General features: G+C 38.7%; 1 protein-coding gene across 9 annotated transcripts in view; it reads right to left on the bottom strand.

The window, feature by feature from the left end:
- arhgap10 (Rho GTPase activating protein 10) overlaps positions 1 to 21,287 on the bottom strand; it is a 55,002-nt gene that overhangs the window by 14,102 nt on the left and 19,613 nt on the right. For all 9 annotated transcript variants that reach the window (XM_058046038.2, XM_058046039.2, XM_058046034.2 and 6 more), the window contains exons 14-20: positions 21,019 to 21,093; positions 16,531 to 16,615; positions 14,632 to 14,690; positions 12,967 to 13,072; positions 8,449 to 8,608; positions 2,668 to 2,809; positions 416 to 572 (exon numbers count right to left, since the gene is read on the bottom strand). In XM_058046038.2, the coding sequence (XP_057902021.2) occupies positions 416 to 572; positions 2,668 to 2,809; positions 8,449 to 8,608; positions 12,967 to 13,072; positions 14,632 to 14,690; positions 16,531 to 16,615; positions 21,019 to 21,093 (784 nt within the window). The remainder of the gene's footprint in view (positions 1 to 415; positions 573 to 2,667; positions 2,810 to 8,448; positions 8,609 to 12,966; positions 13,073 to 14,631; positions 14,691 to 16,530; positions 16,616 to 21,018; positions 21,094 to 21,287) is intronic.

Here is a 21,287-nt window from a genome sequence, read left to right as displayed (position 1 = left end):
TCACATTCATACTTATGGACAATCTGAAGTCGCCAATTAACCTAGCTGTGAGGCCTGCACGCTAACCACTCGACAACCGTGCAGCTGCTCTTAATTATTATGATTAATTGCCGCATTTACAATAAAAATATATAATTATACCAAACCTAATAGAAATATTTACGTTGAAGGTCAGGCTTAATATTTGCTAAACCAGGCCAAGCTAAATCTTATCTGTTGAGCACAGGAAGTGGACTCTTGCGAGACAGAGAGAGGTCAAAATGAAAGAGGAAGGATATTATCTATCCCGTTAGGCACTGATGGGAGTCGGGGAGGGTGAACGAGCAAAAGATTTCAAGGTGAATTGGCAGACATGACACAGCAGAAGAAGGACCCTGAAGCGTGAACCTACAATTAATCAGCATTCAACACCGACCTGGAGTTGCTGCCCGAGGAGAGGCTGGCGCTGAGCGGGACGTGGTCGCTCCTCTCCGACGCCGTCTCCGGCATAGACGTGGACGAGGACTGGGATGACACGGACTCGTTGCTGCCCATGGATGTTTCATCGGCTGCGAGATTGGTGGCGTCGCACGCTGAAGACAAATATGAAATTTTTATTTGAGAAGGTGTCTTCTTAACGACAGCTTAACGGTCAGCCCCGATATGGATGTTCAAGGCTACTTGATTAGGAAAAAAGAAATAATCAACAACTAATGCAGTTATATATATAAAAAAAAGCAACATGTCAGCAAAAATGTGTGTATATAGTTCCCTTAAGTTCACCCCCAAAGTTCTGGTCTCAGTAATAATGAATGGGAACAAGGCAATCTATACTCTGTATATACTACAGCTTAGCCATGCACATTTATTGGCTTCCTTTTTATAGTCTTGCCAATCCAATACCGATTTTTTTTTTAAATAATAAGCGGAAATTACTATCGGGATAGTAATCATTTGACATGGTTATTGATCAATTTGTGGTGTAATTTGGAATATACAATATTTTCCGGACTATAAGTCGCACTTTTTTTCATAGGTTGGCTGTTCCTGCGACTTATACTCCAGAGCGACTTATTAATCAAAATGTATACCGTATTTCCCGGACTATAAGTCGCAGTTTTTTTTCATAGGTTGGCTGTTCCTGAGACTTATACTCTGGAGCGACTTATATGTAAATTTATATACCGTATTTTCTGGATTATAAGTCGCACATTTTTTCATAGGATGGCTGTTCCTGCGACTTATACTCCAGAGCGAATTATTAATCAAAATATATACCGTATTTCCCGGACTATAAGTTGCACTTTTTTCATAGCTTGGCTGTTCCTGTGACTTATACTCCAGAGCGACTTATATGTAAATTTATATGCCGAATTTTCCGGACTATAAGTGGCACTTTTTTTCTTAGGTTGGCTGTTCCTGCGACTTATACTCCAGAGTGAATTATTAATCAAAATATATACCGTATTTCCCGGACTATAAGTCACACTTTTTTTCATAGGTTGGCTGTTCCTGCGACTTATACTCCAGAGAGAATTATTAATCAAAATGTATACCGTATTTCCCGGACTATAAGTCACACTTTTTTTCATAGGTTGGCTGTTCCTGCGACTTATACTCCAGAGCGAATTATTAATCAAAATATATATCGTATTTCCCGGACTATAAGTCACACTTTTTTTCATAGGTTGGCTGTTCCTGAGACTTATACTCCAGAGCGACTTATATGTAAATTTATATAGCGTATTTTCCGGACTATAAATCACACTTTTTTTCATAGGTTGGCTGTTCCTGAGACTTATACTCCAGAGCGACTTATAAATGAAAAAAAAAAATTTTATGTTACATAAACACTGGACACCCTTTCTGTTCATGTTTATATTTTTTGTGTAGCTAAATATGCATTGTGTTAGCATATCTTACACCTATTCAGCCTGTTCTCTATTCTTTTATTGTTAGAACTTGCCTTCCAAGAGGACGTAATGTCTGTTTTGGTCAAGTAGTTTGGAAAATAAATTACCCGCAAAAAATGCGACTTATGTATGTTTTTTTCTACCTAATTATGCATTTTTGGCCTTGTGCGACTTATACTCCGGAGCGACATATAGTCCAGAAAATATGGTAATCACTTTTTTTTTTTTTTTTTTAATTTTTACAAAGCCCCTTCAACGCAATAGTAATTTATTGACGGACCCTAGTACGTCGCAGACATGTCTGTATGGCGGTGTTGGGTTTTCTTCTCCTTATGGGCGGCGGGAGTCAATGCGGAATTTCACTTACATCGGTTTGGGCCCGAAAACAATTATCTACTACAAATGAGAGATGACTGTACTGGTCTACATTGGGTTGCTTTGTTGATGCTCATGCTTTAGTGTTCTTGCATTTTTTTGCAGACAAAAACAAAAATTTTTTTCTTTATTTTTCTCAAGCTGCTGCACAGCACCTTTAAGTCCCACATTGTATTGTTTGAATAGAGTATTTTTTTTTTTAAAGGTTTGCCTTCTTGCCCAAAAATGACTACATCCAGATGTAAGATGACTAAAATGCCTTGGGCCAAATGCTATAAATCAGCGGTGCTGTCATCGTGGGCTACTGTGGTGTATGTAAATCATAAGCATTTTTAATATTTATTCTTAGGTGTATTGACTGGCAGGTTCAATCCCCGGAAAGCCAATGTTATTACTTTACCGGTCTGAATGTCCAGAGCTTGTGGATTGTAGACGGCGAGGGGACGGTTCTGTCGATTCAGCTTCTTGGACTGCCTGGTTGGAGCACAGAAGACTGGGGCGGTCGGTGAAAGGAGGCACGAATCGGGAGCGTCTGCAAAGATCTGAAAAGTAAGACTCTGGTGAAAATAAGCACAGCTGAAGAGCTCCGCTATTACCTTCACTGAGGAGGTTGGGTTTTGTTGACTGTTTATTTGTAAGCCTGATTATGCAAAAGCTGAATTGATGTCAAATGCAGGCATTTAGAAGGAAAGAAGAGTCTTAAATTAGTGCTGCATTCTAGAAAATTAGGATAATTAACATTTCATTTGCACACAAGGACCACCACTTTAAAGTTCGGAGTTTAAAATTCCAACACTTGAAACCCTAAAAAAAAATCTTTTGCATCATTTATAATACACTACTTTTGAAAAATTGCAATAATTTACATTTTGCACTGTTGGATCTTAAAGAGGTTCTAAGTAGAGATTAAAAAGAAGGCCCAACTACTCACTCCCGAGTCCTTTAATCAGGAATGTTAAAACTTTTAAAACACAGAAATGACAATGTTATATAAAAAAAAAAATCAAATTGTCTTGTCATGAACAAATGAAATTGTCAGCCATGTTTTTTGTTTATATACAAATAGGAAGCAAAATGTATGACTTTGTAGTTGCACTATAAAATTCAAAGACCCCTCAGGTCAACCAAAGTGTTCAAAAATACACACCAAACTTCAAATGTGAGACGCCAGCAAAACTCAGAACCATGTGCTTACATTTTAAATGACCATTCCTTCATGCATTTTCTATGCCGCTTGTCCTAACTAAAGGTTGCTGGAGGTATGCTGGAGCGTATCCCGGGTGACTTTGGGGCAAAAGGTGGGGTACACCCTGGACTGGTCACCAGCCAATCCCAGTTAAATGATTATATGACTGAATACTGTCATCACTGTCTTGGAAGGACATGGGACTATAAAGATGAGGCTGCATAGTGGACAAGTGGTTAGCACGCAGACCTCACAGCTAGGAGACCAGGGTTCAATTCCACCCTCGGCCATCTCTGTGTGGAGTTTGCATGTTCTCCCCGTGCATGCGTGGGTTTTCTCCGGGTACTCCGGTTTCCTCCCACATTCCAAAAAAAAACATGCTAGGTATGAATGTGAGTGTGAATGGTTGTTTGTCTATATGTGCCCTGTGATTGGCTGGCCACCAGTCCAGGGTGGACCCCGCCTCTCGCCCAAAGACAGCTGGGATAGGCTCCAGCACCCCCGCAACCCTTGTAAGGATAAGCGGTAGAAAATTAATGAATGAATGATGTTTTGTTGTTTTGCAAATTTGGAGTGGTCAGACCGGAGCAGGAGGGGATAGAAAAGAAGAAAAAAAAGAAAACAAAGGGGGGAGTGCATTTTTAGACAAAATGTCTAAACAACGATGCCACAACGATGCTACTCCGGTTTCCTCCCACATTCAAAAAAAAAAACATGCTAGGTTAATTAGCGACTCCAAATTGTCCATAGGTATGAATGTGAGTGTGAATGGTTGTTTGTCTATATGTGCCCTGTGATTGGCTGGCCACCAGTCCAGGGTGTCCAGCGGTAGAAAATGAATGAATGAATGGGCGGCACGGCCGTCGAGTGGTTAGCGCGCAGACCTCACAGCTAGGAGGCCAGGGCTCAATTCCACCCTCGGTGTGGAGTTTGTATGTTATCCCCGTGCATGTGTGGGGTTTCCCCGGGTACTCCGGTTTCCTCCCACATTCCAAAAACATGCTAGGTTAATTAGCGACTCCAAATTGTCCATAGGTATGAATGTGAGTGTGAATGGTTGTTTGTCTATATCTGCCCTGTGATTGGCTGGCCACCAGTCCAGGGTGTACCCCGCCTCTCGCCCAAAGACAGCTGGGATAGGCTCCAGCACCCCCTGCGACCCTTGTGAGGAAAAAGCGGTAGAAAATGAATGAATGATGTTTTGTTGTTTTGCAAATTTGGAGTGGTCAGACCGGAGCAGGAGGGGATAGAAAAGAAGAAAAACAAAAACGAATGAATGAATGATGATGATACCAGAAAGCTAACACAAGAGGAAGGCTAACAATGTCAAATCAATAAATGGCCATACGAGATGCTCATGGCTCGTTGGAATGCAGGGACAGTCTTTCGAAGAGAGCGTTGGAGGTTGGACAGACAAGACAGTAACTTTCCACACTGCCGAGTCCAACTTCAGACTGTCAATAGCCTCTGATAGCATAGCAGCAGTGTTTTACATTCACCTCCATCTGCCCAGAGTGGCAGCCCGGCGTCTCAGCCATATCAGATTTCTCACTTTTTTTTCTTTTTTTTTTTTTTCTTTCCTCCCCGTCTCTGCCTTGCTCCAACAAACTTTCTCTCTCATGCCATCCCCCCTCTGCGTCTGCCTCGCCTGTTCACACTCGCTCTCGCTTTCTCTGCCACTTTCTCTCGCCGCAACCACCAAGCCCCTCCATCCTCTCCCTCCTCTCTGTGATCGTCTCTGCTGAGGCTGCCTCTCCTCGGCACACCTATTCTCTTTAAACTCCACTTCTAAAAGTTCCTATGTAAACACAACTCGGGACAAACCCTTCTTGAGTCCACAACCTGTTTATTTTATTCCATCAGAGTCCCGTCCAGTTTGTTGAAAGAGAAGTCTAACTTGTGTTAAAAGACTTTTTTTTTTTTTTTGGGATGGGGGGGTGGGGGGGGGGGCATTTTCAATGTTATTTTTCCAACTAGGTTATCTCTCAGCAGAGAGCAAACCGACTCCAAGGCCGAAACCATCCTAATTTGGATCCGCACCAAACTGTACACATTTATAGATATGCCTACATATGCCTAGGACTCATGTATTATTCACTAAGAGTTAGCAAACACAAAAAAACCCAATGCCGTATCTTGCAATGTTAGCACAAATATGGCAAAGAAATCTTGGATTCGCATCTTAAGATGCATTCAGGGGCCGTTTACACATGAAAGGGGTCAAATAAATGATATATTATTGACTATTGATTTGTGTACAAATATGTGATGGGAAAATGTATCATTTTCTTAGAAGTTACTTGCATTTGGTTTCATTTTATGGTCATATCACCTTGTACTTCGATACGGGACAAAAAATTACAAAAAAAAAAACAAAAACCCGAAAACCTTAAACTGTATTATGGAAAGCAGGAAGTGAACAAATATAACAGTCACTGGTTCTCAGTACGTGGCCCAAAATAAATAAATAAATAAATATAAAAATGTTACTACTAAATTACTAAATAAATAAATGAATACATAAATATATAGAATTTTTAATTAAATGTTTTTAAATTTAAATTATATTAGGAAAGCAGGAAGTGAACAAATGTAACAGTTACTGATTGTAAAAGTACCAGATGGAGGGGTAGGATTTAATAAGCTTTGCTTCTTCCTACTCCTTTTGGACATGTGGAACTGGGAACTGATTATGTGATGCATTCAATTGTAATCTGATGCATGTTCAAATCAAATAAAACCATAAAAAAATTTAAAAATTAAAAACTAAAATATTTTTAAAAATTAAATTAAAAAAATATAAATAAAAAAACTTAAAACTATATTAGGAAAGCAGGAAGTGAACAAATGTAACAGCTACTGATTGTAAAAGTACCAGATGGAGGGGTAGGATTTAATAAGCTTTGCTTCTTCCTACTCCTTTTGGACATGTGGAACTGGGAACTGATTATGTGATGCATTCAATTGTAATCTGATGCATGTTCAAATCAAATAAAACCATAAAAAAATTTAAAAATTAAAAACTAAAATATTTTTAAAAATTAAATTAAAAAAATATAAATAAAAAAACTTAAAACTATATTAGGAAAGCAGGAAGTGAACAAATGTAACAGCTACTGATTGTAAAAGTACCAGATGGAGGGGTAGGATTTAATAAGCTTTGCTTCTTCCTACTCCTTTTGGACATGTGGAACTGGGAACTGATTATGTGATGCATTCAATTGTAATCTGATGCATGTTCAAATCAAATAAAACCATAAAAAAATTTAAAAATTAAAAACTAAAATATTTTTAAAAATTAAATTAAAAAAATATAAATAAAAAAACTTAAAACTATATTAGGAAAGCAGGAAGTGAACAAATGTAACAGCTACTGATTGTAAAAGTACCAGATGGAGGGGTAGGATTTAATAAGCTTTGCTTCTTCCTACTCCTTTTGGACATGTGGAACTGGGAACTGATTATGGGATGCATTCAATTGTAATCTGATGCATGTTCAAATGAAATTAAACCATTACCATATGTGATGCTCCACCCCACATCACGCCCTCATCCACACCATCAATTCACCATAAATGGTCAATGCAACGCGGCTCATGAATGTGGCAATTTTACAATCAGTAACTGTTACATTTGTTCACTTCCTGCTTTCCATAATTTCCATCTAAAGCATGTGTGCAGCCATTTAAAGGTACAGTATATGTGTTTTGTATTGTTTCGTTTCAGTCTCTTAGTGTCTTAGTTTAGTTATTAGTCTTAGTTATTGTATATTTGTGTATTATATGACAATTAATTTATTGTACTTTGTATCCGTTTGAACCCCTTTCAGTTCTCACGTTGGTTTCGTAATAAATCCATCAGTAAAACACAAGAACTAGTTGCTGTCTGATCGTTGCACATTCGAGGGAGTTACACCATGTCTCCGAAAAAGGTGCCTACACCAACTACAAAGATGGTGTAGCGGGTGCGCACACTCTAGGTACCATACTTTTTGGTAAGGACCCAGGTCTGTCTCCTTGTCAGAACCGGTAGGGGATCTTGAAAACGTGTTGGCACCCAAGCCTCAAAGGAAGACACAAGTTTTTTTTTTTTTTTAAATAGTTCTCTTAAATTCTCTGTAATGATTTCCAAAAAGCGTATTCCACTTTACTACTATTTGTGAGCAGGCTGAATTTTATTTACATCTTTCAGTTAATGAGGCTGGTAGGGGAAAAAAAAAAAAGTCACACACAAAACACTAAAAGCTTTGAGTTGGCACACAAACAGACCTCAGCGCTGCTCCAAAAGATTAGAAGACTAATCTAAAACCTTTTTCCTCTTCCCTCCTTTGAGGTTTGACTCCCGAGTAATGATACTCAGAGATTTTATGATACAAAGCCATGCTACTCGTCTTTCAGAGCATGTGACATCGAGAATATTTTTACATTCAAAAGAGGCGGTAATGGCGGCTTTTTTGGTGAGAAATCCAACATCAATATCTGGGATTCAGATTGACGCTCAGAGAGAGGGTTTGGATCCTTGCATTACAATTCTCCCTAATTAAGGGTTAAGCATGTGGAAGCACTGCGAGCTAGCTAACTAGCTGGCTTGCTTGATGAGACGGGTAGAGTTTTCCAAAACACAAGCGAGAGCCTCAACACGGCATTTTTTTTATTGCGTGGAAAATGAGCAATGCACATGAAAGCATGAGCATGCGTCATCAACAAGTCTGGAAGTGTAAATCGGCAAAACACTTCGGTCAAAATCTATCTATTTCAATTCCTCAAGAACGTGAAGAAAGAGCCCCGACAAGACACTTTAAGATCGCTCTTCAAATATTGCGAGAAAGACCTCAAGGTGAGAAAAACGACACTCGACAACTTAGCAAACTTTGGCTTTGTTAGCTTGTTTACAGAATGTTTGGTGAATATAAAGTAGTTATTTAGCTGTTTCTCATATTTATGCCGAGGTGCAAAGATGGCGGAACGTCTTTTCAAGTGTATTCATGTGTTCTACCTTTTCATGGTGCTCAATGAGGATCTCCACCACGATGTTCTGGAACTTCAGATCCATGATGGCGGCGACCGTCTCCTCCTGCGGCCTCATCAGCGTCGGGCCGAACACCACGCCCAGATTCGCCACCGTCATCAGGTTCTGTTTGCTGTGGGCGGCCACGCTGTGTGTTTGGGGAGGAGGGGGGGGGGGGCCTCGGTTAGCGACGTTATGTATTGTTAAAAGTGTAAAGTTTTGTTTTTTGAACATTTCTTGATCATACAATTCTTCTGATCGAGCCTGCTGTGGTGTAGTGGTTAGCGTTCTGGACTTTGGAGTGGAGCCCTCGGGTTCAAATCTCCACTAGTATGCATCATCGGTATTCGAAATCAGTAAGGTCCGCTGTGGCGACTCCGTAATCCGGGAAAAATCCAAAAGAAACAAACAAATACAATTCCTGTGATCCCTCCTCCCACCAGTTATTGTGATAACACAAACTCCACACAGAGATGGCCTAGGGTGGAATTGAACCCGGGTCTTCTAGCTGTTAGGCCTGGCGTGAACCACTCGACTGTCGTGCAGCCCAACCCTGATAACAATAACTGGTGATAACAATACATGGAAAACCCAGGAAAAATACGAAAGAAACAAAACATATACAATTTCTGTGATCCCTCCACCCACCAGTTATTGTGATAACAATAACTGGTGATAACAATAACTGGTGTCACTGTGGCAACTCCGTAACCCAAGAAAAATCCAAAAGAAACAAACAAATACAATTCCTGTGATCCCTCCTCCCACCAGTTATTGTGATAACAGAAACTCCACACAGAGATGGCCGAGGGTGGAATTGAACTCGGGTCTCCTAGCTATTGGGCCTGGCGCAAACCACTCGCCCGCCGTGCAACCCAACCCTGATAACAATAACTGGCGTCGCTGTGGCGACTCCGTAATCCAAGAAAAATCCAAAAGAAACAAACAAATACAATTCCTGTGATCCCTCCTCCCACCAGCTATTGTGATAACAATAACTGGTGATAACAATAACTGGTGTCATTGTGGCGACTCCGTAATCCAAGAAAAATCCAAAAGAAACAAACAAATACAATTCCTGTGATCCCCTCCTCCCACCAGTTATTGTGATAACAATAGCTGGTGATAACAATAACTGGTGTCGCTGTGGCGACTCCGTAACCCAGGAAAAGTCTGACAGAAACAAACAAATACAATTCCTGTGATCCCTCCTCCCACCAGTTATTATGATAACAATAACTGGTGTCGCTGTTGCGACTGCGTAACCCAGGAAAAATCCGAAAGAAACAAACAAATACAATTCCTCTGATCCCTCCTCCCACCAGTTATTGTGATAAAAGTACGCAACTCCCTGCTGTGTTTTTTAATTGACATCACTGACATTGGGATAGGCTCCAGCTGTACGATAAGCGGTAGACAATGAACGAATGAATGATCAGGAGCGTGTATGCCATTCCCGCCACCAGTTATTGATGATAGCCGCCACTTTCCGGAACAGAAACAAATTGAAAGACTGGAAATAATACACAAAGTTAAAGCCTGTACTGTACGGTCGCTCACATGCGGGCTCCTTTTCAACATGTGTCATATGATTAATCCAATTAATCGTCCTCCCACCAATTATCAATAACCTCCACCACGAGCAATAGAAATAAACAGAACAACACGAAATGTAATTACGAAAAACAACAATAACAATGTGAATATTAGACTGAAGCACTGGGTAGGAGTGGGTGTTGGGAGGTGAAAAAGTATGTGTGGGGGGGTGGGGGGGGGCTGCTTTTTGCAAAATTTGCTAAAGACAGGTGAAAGGATTTGACAGTCAAATCCTGCTGCAATGCGGTGCGCATCTGCAGGGAAACTGCAGTTTAAATAGCTCTCGATGATTCCTTTGAAGACAAAAACGCCGGTGACACCTCAAATTTATTACATCTCCCAAACCCTTTCAGATAGGAGTGTGAAATTCTGGCTTTGCTTCTTTCCCCTGCAGGACATGCACGCACGCCAACTTCAGAAATAATAAAAATATATACATATATATATATTTCAGTCTCTCCAGTCTGGCGAATTTCACGCCGGATAATCCAAATTCAATTTCAATAGTGCTCCTTTTTTTTTTTTTTTTTTCTCGTCTTTTTTAACAAGAGCCCAATCCTGCAGAAGTGGGCTTCAATGAGCTAAGATCCAGCCGACTTTCACGGCCTCGGGGGAGGAGGGATTATTTACTTATCCCCAATTTACTCACATTAAGTTTAAAAAAAGCTTTGCAGAGGTAAAACCTTGTAATGTCAGCTGGCGTTATTGCTTCCCGATCGACTGATTGCAATGTAGTGGAACCTCCAAAGCTCAAACAACATGCTTTTTCTTTGGCTTTTTTTCGATATTTTTTTCGTTTTCTGAGTGATGCTGTAAAGAACAAAGAACAAGTGTGATGATAACCATAGAATCAGAAAACACAGGAAAATGCCAGTATAGCTATGTTAACACTTTCCCGTTCCCCAGTCTCTTGATTAACTTTACTTTATTTTAGTTTTATTGCACAGTGGTTAATGTCGCTTGGTAATTGTATGGCATTCAGGAATATTAACATGATACAAGTGCTACAAGTTCCATCTCGGACACATCTATGCAGGAACATGAATGAAAATAGAAAGTAAATAATTAAATGTTAATTGATTTTAATAATTTGAATTTAATTTCAGAAAATCCGTTTTTAATTTGTACAACATGCATATTTTATGTCTATATTTCTAACATGAATACATGTATATTAAAATATATATAATGTGTAATAATGTAACGTTATTGCTTCCCGATCGACTGATTGCAATGTAGTGGAACCTTCAAAGCTCAAACAACATGCTTTTTCTTTGGCTTGTTTGCGATTTTTTTTGGTTTGTTTTCTGGGTGATGCTATCACAGAAGGCTACCATTGATGGCAAAGAACAAGTGTGATGATAACCATAGAACCAGGAAACACAGGATCTGTAAACACTTTCCCGTTCCCCCATCTTTTTATTAACTTTACTTTATTTTAGTTTTATTGCACAGTGGTTAATGTCGCTTGGTAATTGTATGGCATTCAGGAATATTAACATGATACAAGTGCTACAAGTTCCATCTCGGACACATCTATGCAGGAACATGAATGAAAATAGAAAGTAAATAATTAAATGTTAATTGATTTTAATAATTTGAATTTAATTTCAGAAAATCCGTTTTTAATTTGTACAACATGCATATTTTATGTCTATATTTCTAACATGAATACATGTATATTAAAATATATATAATGTGTAATAATGTAACGTTATTTCTTCCGATCGACTGATTGCAATGTAGTGGAACCTCCAAAGCTCAAACAACATGCTTTTTCTTTGGCTTGTTTGTGATTTTTTTTTTTGGTTTCTGGGTGAAGCTATCACAGAAGGCTACCATTGATGGCAAAGAACAAGTGTGATGATAACCATAGAATCAGAAAACACAGGAAAATGCCAGTAAAGCTCTGTAAACACTTTCCCGTTCCCCAATCTCTTGACTAACTTTACTTTATTTTAGTTTTATTGCACAGTGGTTAATGTCGCTTAATGGTTAATTGTATGGCATTCATTAATATTAACATGATACAAGTGGTACAAGTTCCTGCATAGATGTGTCCTAGATGGAACTTGATTTGCTTATTTATTTTTCCATCTTATTTTGTGTCAAAAAATAAAAATTAACATGAAACATTTATTTAATAATTTAATAATAAATAAAAATTAATTTGTTAATTTGTTTCGCTTGTTTCATTTGTTTTTTGATTTGCTTATTTATTTTTCCATCTTATTTTGTGTCGAAAAATAAAAATTAACATTTATTTAATAATTACATTTATTTAATAATTTAATAATAAATAAAAATTAATTTATAATAATTTATAATAATTTATTATAATTTAATGTTTTATCTGAGCTTTTGCAAAGAACCAAAGCACTGAAAAAGTGGAGGGTATAGCAGAAGCATTGAAGATTATTATAGTACATATATTAATATTTAATATTATTAATATTTATTAATATTTTTAGAATATATATTTATATTAAAAAAAAAATTTTTACCTGATGCGGCCCAGCCTCACCCAGACCCTAGCTCCAGTGGCCCCCAGGTAAATTGAGTTTGAGACCCCTGAACTAGGGGGTTCTACTATTTTGGGGGCCAACTATAGTTGTGTCTTTCACTTTTATACTCGCTGGCAAGACGATGTCTGGACACATGATCCCTTCCTTGATGTTAAAATACAGTAAAAAAAAAAAAAACAGGACAAAAATGCTGGCAGAGGAGAAGAGATGGAGTGACAGCAGGGAAGGGGGAGTGAAGAAGGCGAGTGGGAGTGAGCGAAAGGAGAGAATAAGCATGTGGAGTGAGAACGAGGAGACAGACAGACAGGAAGGAAGGAGTGTGGAGAGTTTAGGAGGAGGTGTAGATTGAATGAACTATGACCAAAGGGGACGGGCGAGCACTCACTTGGCCAGATGCTTCATAAACAGCCCCAGGACTTGTCGATTCCTCTCCGGTAACTTGTGGACCAAGCAGTGGACGGCCTGGATTCGAGACTCTGGACTGCCGCCCTCTGTTGAAAACGTACACCGACATTAAAAAAAAAAAAAAAAAAGATGGCGGAAAGCCAACAAGCTGAGCTGTAATCGTCCTATCAATTCAACTTAAAAGGCCCCCACCCACCTAATAGGTTATATTACAGAAAATAAAAAGTTAGCAGATCTTTAAGGACACAATCATCGGGGGGGCTATAAACTCAGTACAAGGGGCTAAGGGTAAGAGGATGATGCATTCCCGTTTCAGGGACCAAAGAAGAGATGTAATGGTAATATACGGCATGCCGGAATTTGGCAGCAGCAAAAAAGTGTGGTGTGTGTGGGGGGGGGGGGGGACGGGCGGCTGGCAGAGGAGATAGCTTTACGTTACCGCCTCAGAGATCATCTCTTAAATATTTCCTCACACATGGGCATCTGAACGCCCACGCCGGATATCATTACTATGGGAACCACGAGGGGGGGGGGGGGATTTAAAACATAAAAAAAAAACAACAAAAAAAAGGATGCTGTCATCTGTCAAACACATAAATATAAATAAAGATGATTGCTAATCCATTTCTTACCCCTCTGTCGTTAAGAGGGCATTGCTGGTGCCTGATAAAAATGTCAACCTGATCCAATTATAGCACTTGTTGTAATATGATTGAAAATGAATACATAAATGATGTTGGGAATTGAACCTGGGTCTCCTCGCTGTGAGGCGTGCACGCTAACCACTCACCACTCCTCCTCCTGCAGTTTTCTTTATTAATATCGTCACATTCTTTTTGAAAAAATTTATCAATCGATTAATTAATTGATAAATCCATCAATCAATCAATCGATTAATCAATTGATAAATCCATCAATCAATCGATTAATCAATTGATAAATACATTGATCGATCCATCAATTAATCAATTGATAAATACATCAATCAATTAATCAATTGATAAATACATCAATCAATTAATCAATTGATAAATACATCGATCGATCGATTAATCAATTGATAAATACATCGATCGATCAATTAATCAATTGATAAATACATCAATCAATTAATCAATTGATAAATACATCGATCGATCGATTAATCAATTGATAAATACATCGATCGATTAATCAATTGATAAATACATCGATCGATCAATTAATCAATTGATAAATACATCGATCGATCGATTAATCAATTGATAAATACATCGATCGATCGATTAATCAATTGATAAATACATCGATCGATCAATTAATCAATTGATAAATACATCGATCGATTGATTAATCAATTGATAAATACATCGATCGATCAATTAATCAATTGATAAATACATCAATCAATTAATCAACTGATAAATTGATCAATCGATTAATCAATTGATAAATACATCGATCGATCAATTAATCAATCGATAAATACATCGATCAATCGATTAATCAATAGATAAATACATCGATCGATCGATTAATCAATAGATAAAAGTACAGGCTTTGCTATGCATCTTAAAATAAAGCCTGGTTCCCTGCCTCTACCATCTTTCTTCCGGTGGTGAGGCCTGTAGTGTTTGCTTGTTATTATGAGCATGTCGGGACTTACTCGCAGGGCTGATGAACTCTTTGTAAAGTCCGTAGGTCATCAGTGGCTCGGGAAGGCTCCTGCAGGGGGGGTTGGGGGGAGACAGAGGGGAACAGGGTTTGGGATAAGTGAGACGAGGGACAGAAATAGCAGCCATACTGTTTTATTACGGGGGAGTGTATGTGTGCCCGCACGGTTGTGATTAATGTGGCCCGGGCCGAGAGGTGGGTGGATGAAATTAGATGGCGCACGTGTTTGAGATAACCAAGTTCATCTGAAGGTACTTTCACTCCAGAGCTGGACACTGTCCAGGGGTACTTAAAGTCTCAGAGGAAACTGATGACATTGGCTCGGCCTTCTCCCAACAAGCCCGACAGAAACAACGTCGACGAGTCAGAAGAATACTTCCACTAATCAACTCTATCAAATGAATGAATGCTTATGACAACACGTCAAATATGGCCGCCGACCTGAATTACTCTCACGTCTTGTTAGCAACATCTTGAACCGACATTAAACATACAAATACATCTCTCAATATTCACTTAAAAGGTCCCAAGTTATGCAAAATTGACTGTCTAACACAGGGGTGGGCAAACTGCGGCTTCAACCAATCACAGGGCACATATAGACAAACAACCATTCACACTCACATTCATACCTATGGATAATTTGGAGTCGCTAATTAACCTAGCATGTTTTTGGAATGTGGGAGGAAACCGGAGTACCCGGAGAAAACCCACGCATGCACGGGGAGAACATGCAAACTCCACACAGAGATCGCCAAGGGTGGAATTGAACTTGGGTCTCCTCGCTGTGGGGCCTGCATGCTAACCACTCGACCGCCGTGCAGCCTCATTTATAATTGTAAAAGTAAAAAAAAAACCATGTCATTTGTTAACATTTGTGGCTTAGAATGGAAAAATTGTATTGACATAAATTCTTATGCATTAGCATCCGTTTTGGTTCCAGTACCTTCTGGAATGAATTTACGATGCTAACCAAGGTCTTTGAGCGAGAGGTGGAGTACACCCTGGTGGCCAGCCAATCACAGGGCACAATATAGACAAACAACCATTCACACTCACATTCATACCTATGGACAATTTGGAGTCGCTAATTAACCTAGCATGTTTTTTGGAATGTGGGAGGAAACCGGAGTACTCGGAAAAAACCCACGCATGCACGGGGAGAACATGCAAACTCCACACAAAGATGGGTGGGGGGGAAAGACAAAATAAGAAGCAAAAACGTTACCACTTCCACACAAAATAGGAGGAGAACTCATTCATTATATTAATTTCCTACCGCTTATCCTCACAAGGGTCGCGGGATAACATGTAAACTCCACACAGAGATGGCCAAGGGTGGGATTTAACCCATGTCTCCTAGCTGTGAGGTCTAATGGTCAAATTGTCCATGCCTCCTTTTTTGTACTTTATTGCTTCCTTCTTGCTCTTACTGCAGCCTTACATTTCTGTTTTTGCTTAGGTTTTTCTTCTCTAAAGTTCAACATTTTGTATAAACACAAAGCAAACTAGTCTTCACGCTTTTTTTAAGGAGTGCCACAAATAAATAAATAAATAAACGACACGCATCGCCATAGCAAATTGCGGGACAACGCGGAGTATAAACACCGCTTTTGTGTGTAAAAGTTTTTCATCTAGGAGTTCAGCAAAACCAAGAGTGTATACATCGAAAGCGCCAGAGTGTTGTATAGCCAAAGTGCATTTGAATATCAGAGCTTCACCCACACGCCGTCAAACCTGGAAGGAGCTGCTCGGAGTGGAAGAGACATGCATGGCAACCTCTTTGCATAATCAAGTATCTAGCACTTCCATAAAAGCAAAACCTGGCACTTAATATTACACATTTTGTATTGCACTGTAATCCTTTATTCATCACGCAGGAGACCCCTACCTCAGGTACAGCTTCAGTGCGCTCGTTATGGTCTTGACGTCCCAGTCCTCGCTGGCGGACAGATCCACGTCGGTGCTCTTCTCGTCTGAACCAAAACACACCCGCAATATTTAATATTTTCATTCATGTAGGAAGCTACAATCCATTCATTTATTCATTTTCTAACGCATTTCCTCACGAGGGTCGCGGAGGGCGCTGGAGCCTATCCCAGCAGTTTTCGGGCAAGAGGCAGAGTACACCCTGGACTGGCCGCCAACCAATCACAGGGCATATATAGACAAACAACCATTCACACTCACATTCATACCTATGGACAATTTGGAGTCGCTAATTAACCTAGCATGTTTTTTTTGGAATGTGGGAGGAAACCGGAGTAGCATCGTTGTGGCATTGTTGTTTAGACATTTTGTCTAAAAATGCACTCCCCCCTCTGTTTTCATTTTTCTTCTTTTCTATCCCCTCCTGCTCCGGTCTGACCACTCCAAATTTGCAAAACAACAAAACATCATTCATTCATTTTTCTACCGCTTATCCTTACAAGGGGGGTGTTGGAGTCTATCCCAGCTGTCTTCAGGCAAGAGGCGAGGTACACCCTGGACTGGTGGCCAGCCAATCACAGGGCACATATAGACAAACAACCATTCACACTCACATTCATACCTATGGACAATTTGGAGTCGCTAATTAACCTAGCATGTTTTTTTTGGAATGTGGGAGGAAACCGGGGTAGCATCGTTGTTTAGACATTTTGTCTAAACAACTCCCCCCTTTTCTTTTTTCTTCTTTTCTATCCCCTCCTGCTCCGGTCTGACCACTCGAATTTGCAAAACAACAAAACATCATTCATTATCCTCACGAGGCCTGCAGGGGGTGCTGGACCTATCCAGCAGTTTTCGGGCGAGAGGCGGGCTACACCCTGGACTGGTGGCCAGCCAATCACAGGGCACATATAGACAAACAACCATTCACACTCACATTCATACCTATGGACAATTTGGAGTCGCTAATTAACCTAGCATGTTTTTGGAATGTGATAGGAAACCGGAGTACCCGGAGAAAACCCTTGCATGCACAGGGGAGAACATGCAAACTCCACACAGAAATGGCCGAGGGTGGAATTGAACACTGGTCTCCTATCGCTAACCACTCGACCGCCGTGCAGCCCAGCTTCAATCCAATAAAAAATAAATATGTGCAGTAAAGTGTAATGACAGAATAAAAGTGAAGCTGCTGCGGCGGGGCGGAGTGGGGGGGGGGGGTGGTGTGGTGGCCCTCGGGGTCCGGTCCCGACGGATATGAAAGTTAGTTGCTGGTTCTACAATAATTACAACATTAATTAATCTCTCATTACTCCGGAGAGTCTGCTGGGATACTCTGGAGAGGCGGTGTGCTGGAAATGAAGATGATGATGGGGGTGGGGGGGGTGGTTGTCATAATTTAAGTTGCGACATGATCTTAAACCTGTAATACTAGAGAGCGGAATGCCGCTGTGCTAGATAACCGTACGGCAGGCATCAAAAAGAGTTGTCTTTGATGGCGCTGTAATATGATTGGATGCCAGCCATGACGATGGATGAGAGGATGGTCCTCGGGGTTGAAAGTGTAATTCACCCCCCCCCACACACTGTAAGCTCCGTCTGTCAGCACACATGACTGGTGCTGCCACATGCGGCTATTTCTGGCTCAAAACAACAGTCAAAGAAAGGTTACATAAGGTGAAATGTTTCAAAAAAGTCCAATCAACATGAGATTCACCCACTTTTAAAAATCCATTTTCCAACACGTTTGGGACCGTAAGAATCCCTTCAGAGTTTACAATAAGGTTGGGGCGCCTCCTACTCCTTGAAAAATTTATTTTCTGATGTTTATTCTGTGGAGTTTTCTACTTTTTCTAACTGTTGCAGCTGAAAATCAATGAATTTTGCCTTTGACATCAAGAAACAATACAAGCAGTTGATGTTTGCTAAATACAAGGATGAAGAGTCTTGAACCAGTCATGATGTGCTATATATATCACTATATTGACACTTATTATGGTACACATTATGTCATTGGATGCTCATATCACCTCCTACTTTGGTATGAGGCAAAAAAAAATTAAAATTAAATAAATAAATAAAACTAAAAAAAAACAAAATTCATAATATAAAGTTGAAAAAAAAACTAGCAAAGCAGGAAGTGAACAAATGTAACCAGATGGAGGGGTAGGATTTAATAACAATAATTATTATTTATAACAATAAATAATGGTACCCATTATATGTCATTGTATGGTCATATCACCTTGTACTTTGGTACGCGACAAAAAATAAATAAAAAATAAATAAATAAAGTTAAAAAAAACCCTTAAATTATACTAGGAAAGCAGGAAGTTACTTTGATACGTGACAAAAATAAATAAATGCATTAATTAATTAATTAAATAAAGTTAAAAAAATAAAATTACATTAGGAAAACAGGAAGTAAACTAAAGTTGAAAAAATAAAATTACTAAAATTACATTAGGAAAGCAGGAAGTGAACAAATGTAACAGTTATGATGTGCTATATATACCACTATATTGACACTTACTATGGTACACATTATGTCATTGGATGCTCATATCACCGAGTACTTTGGTATGAGACAAAAAAAATAAAATTAAATAAATAAATAAAACTAAAAAAAAAAACAAAATTCATAATATAAAGTTGAAAAAAAAACTAGCAAAGCAGGAAGTGAACAAATGTAACCAGATGGAAGGGTAGGATTTAATAATAATAATGATTATTTATAACAATAAATAATGGTACCCATTATATGTCATTGTATAGTCATATTACCTTGTACTTCGGTACGTGACAATAAATAAATAAATAATAATAATAAAATAAAGTAAAAAAAAAAAACTTAAATTATATTAGGAAAGTTACTTCGGTACATGACAAAAATAAATAAATGCATTAATTAATTAATAAAATAAAGTTAAAAAAATAAAATAACTAAAATTATATTAGGAAAGCAGGAAGTGAACAAATGCAACAGTTATGATATGCTATATATATCACTATATTGACAGTTACTATGGTACCCATTATGTCATTGGATGCTCATATCACCTCGTAGTTCGGTACGAGGTACATTGTTAAAAAAAAAAAACTTTATTATGGAAAGCAGGAAGTGAACAAATGTAACCGTTACTGTTTGTAAAAGTACCAGATGGAGGGGTAGGATTTAATAAGCTTTGCTTCTTCCTACTCCTTTTGGACATGTGGAACTGTGAACTGATTATGGGATGCATTCAATTGTAATCTGATGCATGTTCAAATGAAATAAAACCATTACCATGACCATGACATAACCGAAGCAAGGTTAACAGGTTAGCACAATGCTACCAAGAATTGAGATAGTGTTAGATGAGTTCATTATTGTGTTCTTGTACTGGACGGAGGAGTCTACACAGCATGAGTGCGCAGGTTTGTGGGAGCTGAGACAGGCTGGGGTTGGTTGTCATTCTGAACACAGAGCTCGGGAAAGCGAGCCCCGCTTCTGCGAGGGATGGCAGGAAACCAGGGAGCAGACAAGGAAGGGAGCGTGCAAAAAAAAAAAAAAAAAAAGGACGGCAGATACGATGAGACGTAAAGGAGGGGCCCCGAGGATGGATACTGAGCCCGTCACAGCTGCGTGCTAATGAGGCTAGCCAGGGTGTGAGGACGTGTCTGCTTGTCTGGAACAAAAACTACTACTTGTTGCACTTTAGCAGTCAACGTGAGTAATGAGAAAGACAGACGATGGCTGGGGAATATTAAAGAGAAAAAAAAAAATCACAGTGTCACCGCCGAGTTGGGGGCCACGCTCATATCATGTCCATGTGACAAAAAATAAATAAAAATACAAAATAATAATAATAATGAAAAAAACTTAAATTATATTAGGAAAGCAGGAAGTGAACAAATGTTACAATTACTGATTGTAAAAGTACCAGATGGAGGGGTAGGATTTAATAAGCTATATAATAATAAGCTATAAAATAAAATACAAGGATGAAGAGTATAACCTCATACTCTGGTATGTGACAAAAAAATTAAAATTAAAATTATTTTCTATGCCACTTATCCTCACTAGGGTATGCTGGAGCCTACCCCAGCTCTCTTTGGACGAGAGGCTAGATCCACCCAGCCAATCAAAATGAAAAAACATAAAATAAAATCAATAAATAACTAAAATAAAACTAACAAATAACAAAAAAAAACTAAAAATAAATTAATTTAAAAAAAAAACTGTATTATGGAAAGCAGGAAGTGAACAAATGTAACAGTTACTGATTGTAAAAGTGCCAGATGGAAGGGTAGGATTTCCTACTCCTTTTGGACATGTGGAAGTGTGAACTGATTATGGGATGCACTCAACTGTAATCTGATGCATGTTCAAATAAAATTAAAAACCATTACCATATCATAGAGCTCATTTAGAAAAGGAACAGAAAGGGAAAAATAAACAATGACTTACCAATCATTAATAGGAGGAGCTTCTGGACCTTGGAGCTTACTCCCACAACTCTGTACAGGCCTTGGTCATTTATACCTGCACAGGAATAAAAATAATTATATTTATTGTTATTGTTGTTATAATGATTTATTTATTTATTATTTATATTTATTTATATATAATTATATTAATTATATGTTATCTTATATATTTTTTTAATACAATTTTAAGACAATGCCTATACTAGAAAAAAGGCTAAAAACAAAATATACTGTCCCTTATACATAATA

This window comes from Doryrhamphus excisus, linkage group LG9 (assembly GCF_037039965.1).
Source record: "Doryrhamphus excisus strain RoL-2023G ecotype Guam linkage group LG9, RoL_Dexc_Guam_v1.1, whole genome shotgun sequence".
Lineage (NCBI taxonomy): Eukaryota > Metazoa > Chordata > Actinopteri > Syngnathiformes > Syngnathidae > Doryrhamphus > Doryrhamphus excisus.
Note: the sequence above shows the minus strand (reverse complement) of the source record. Positions and strands in the feature narration are given on the sequence as shown.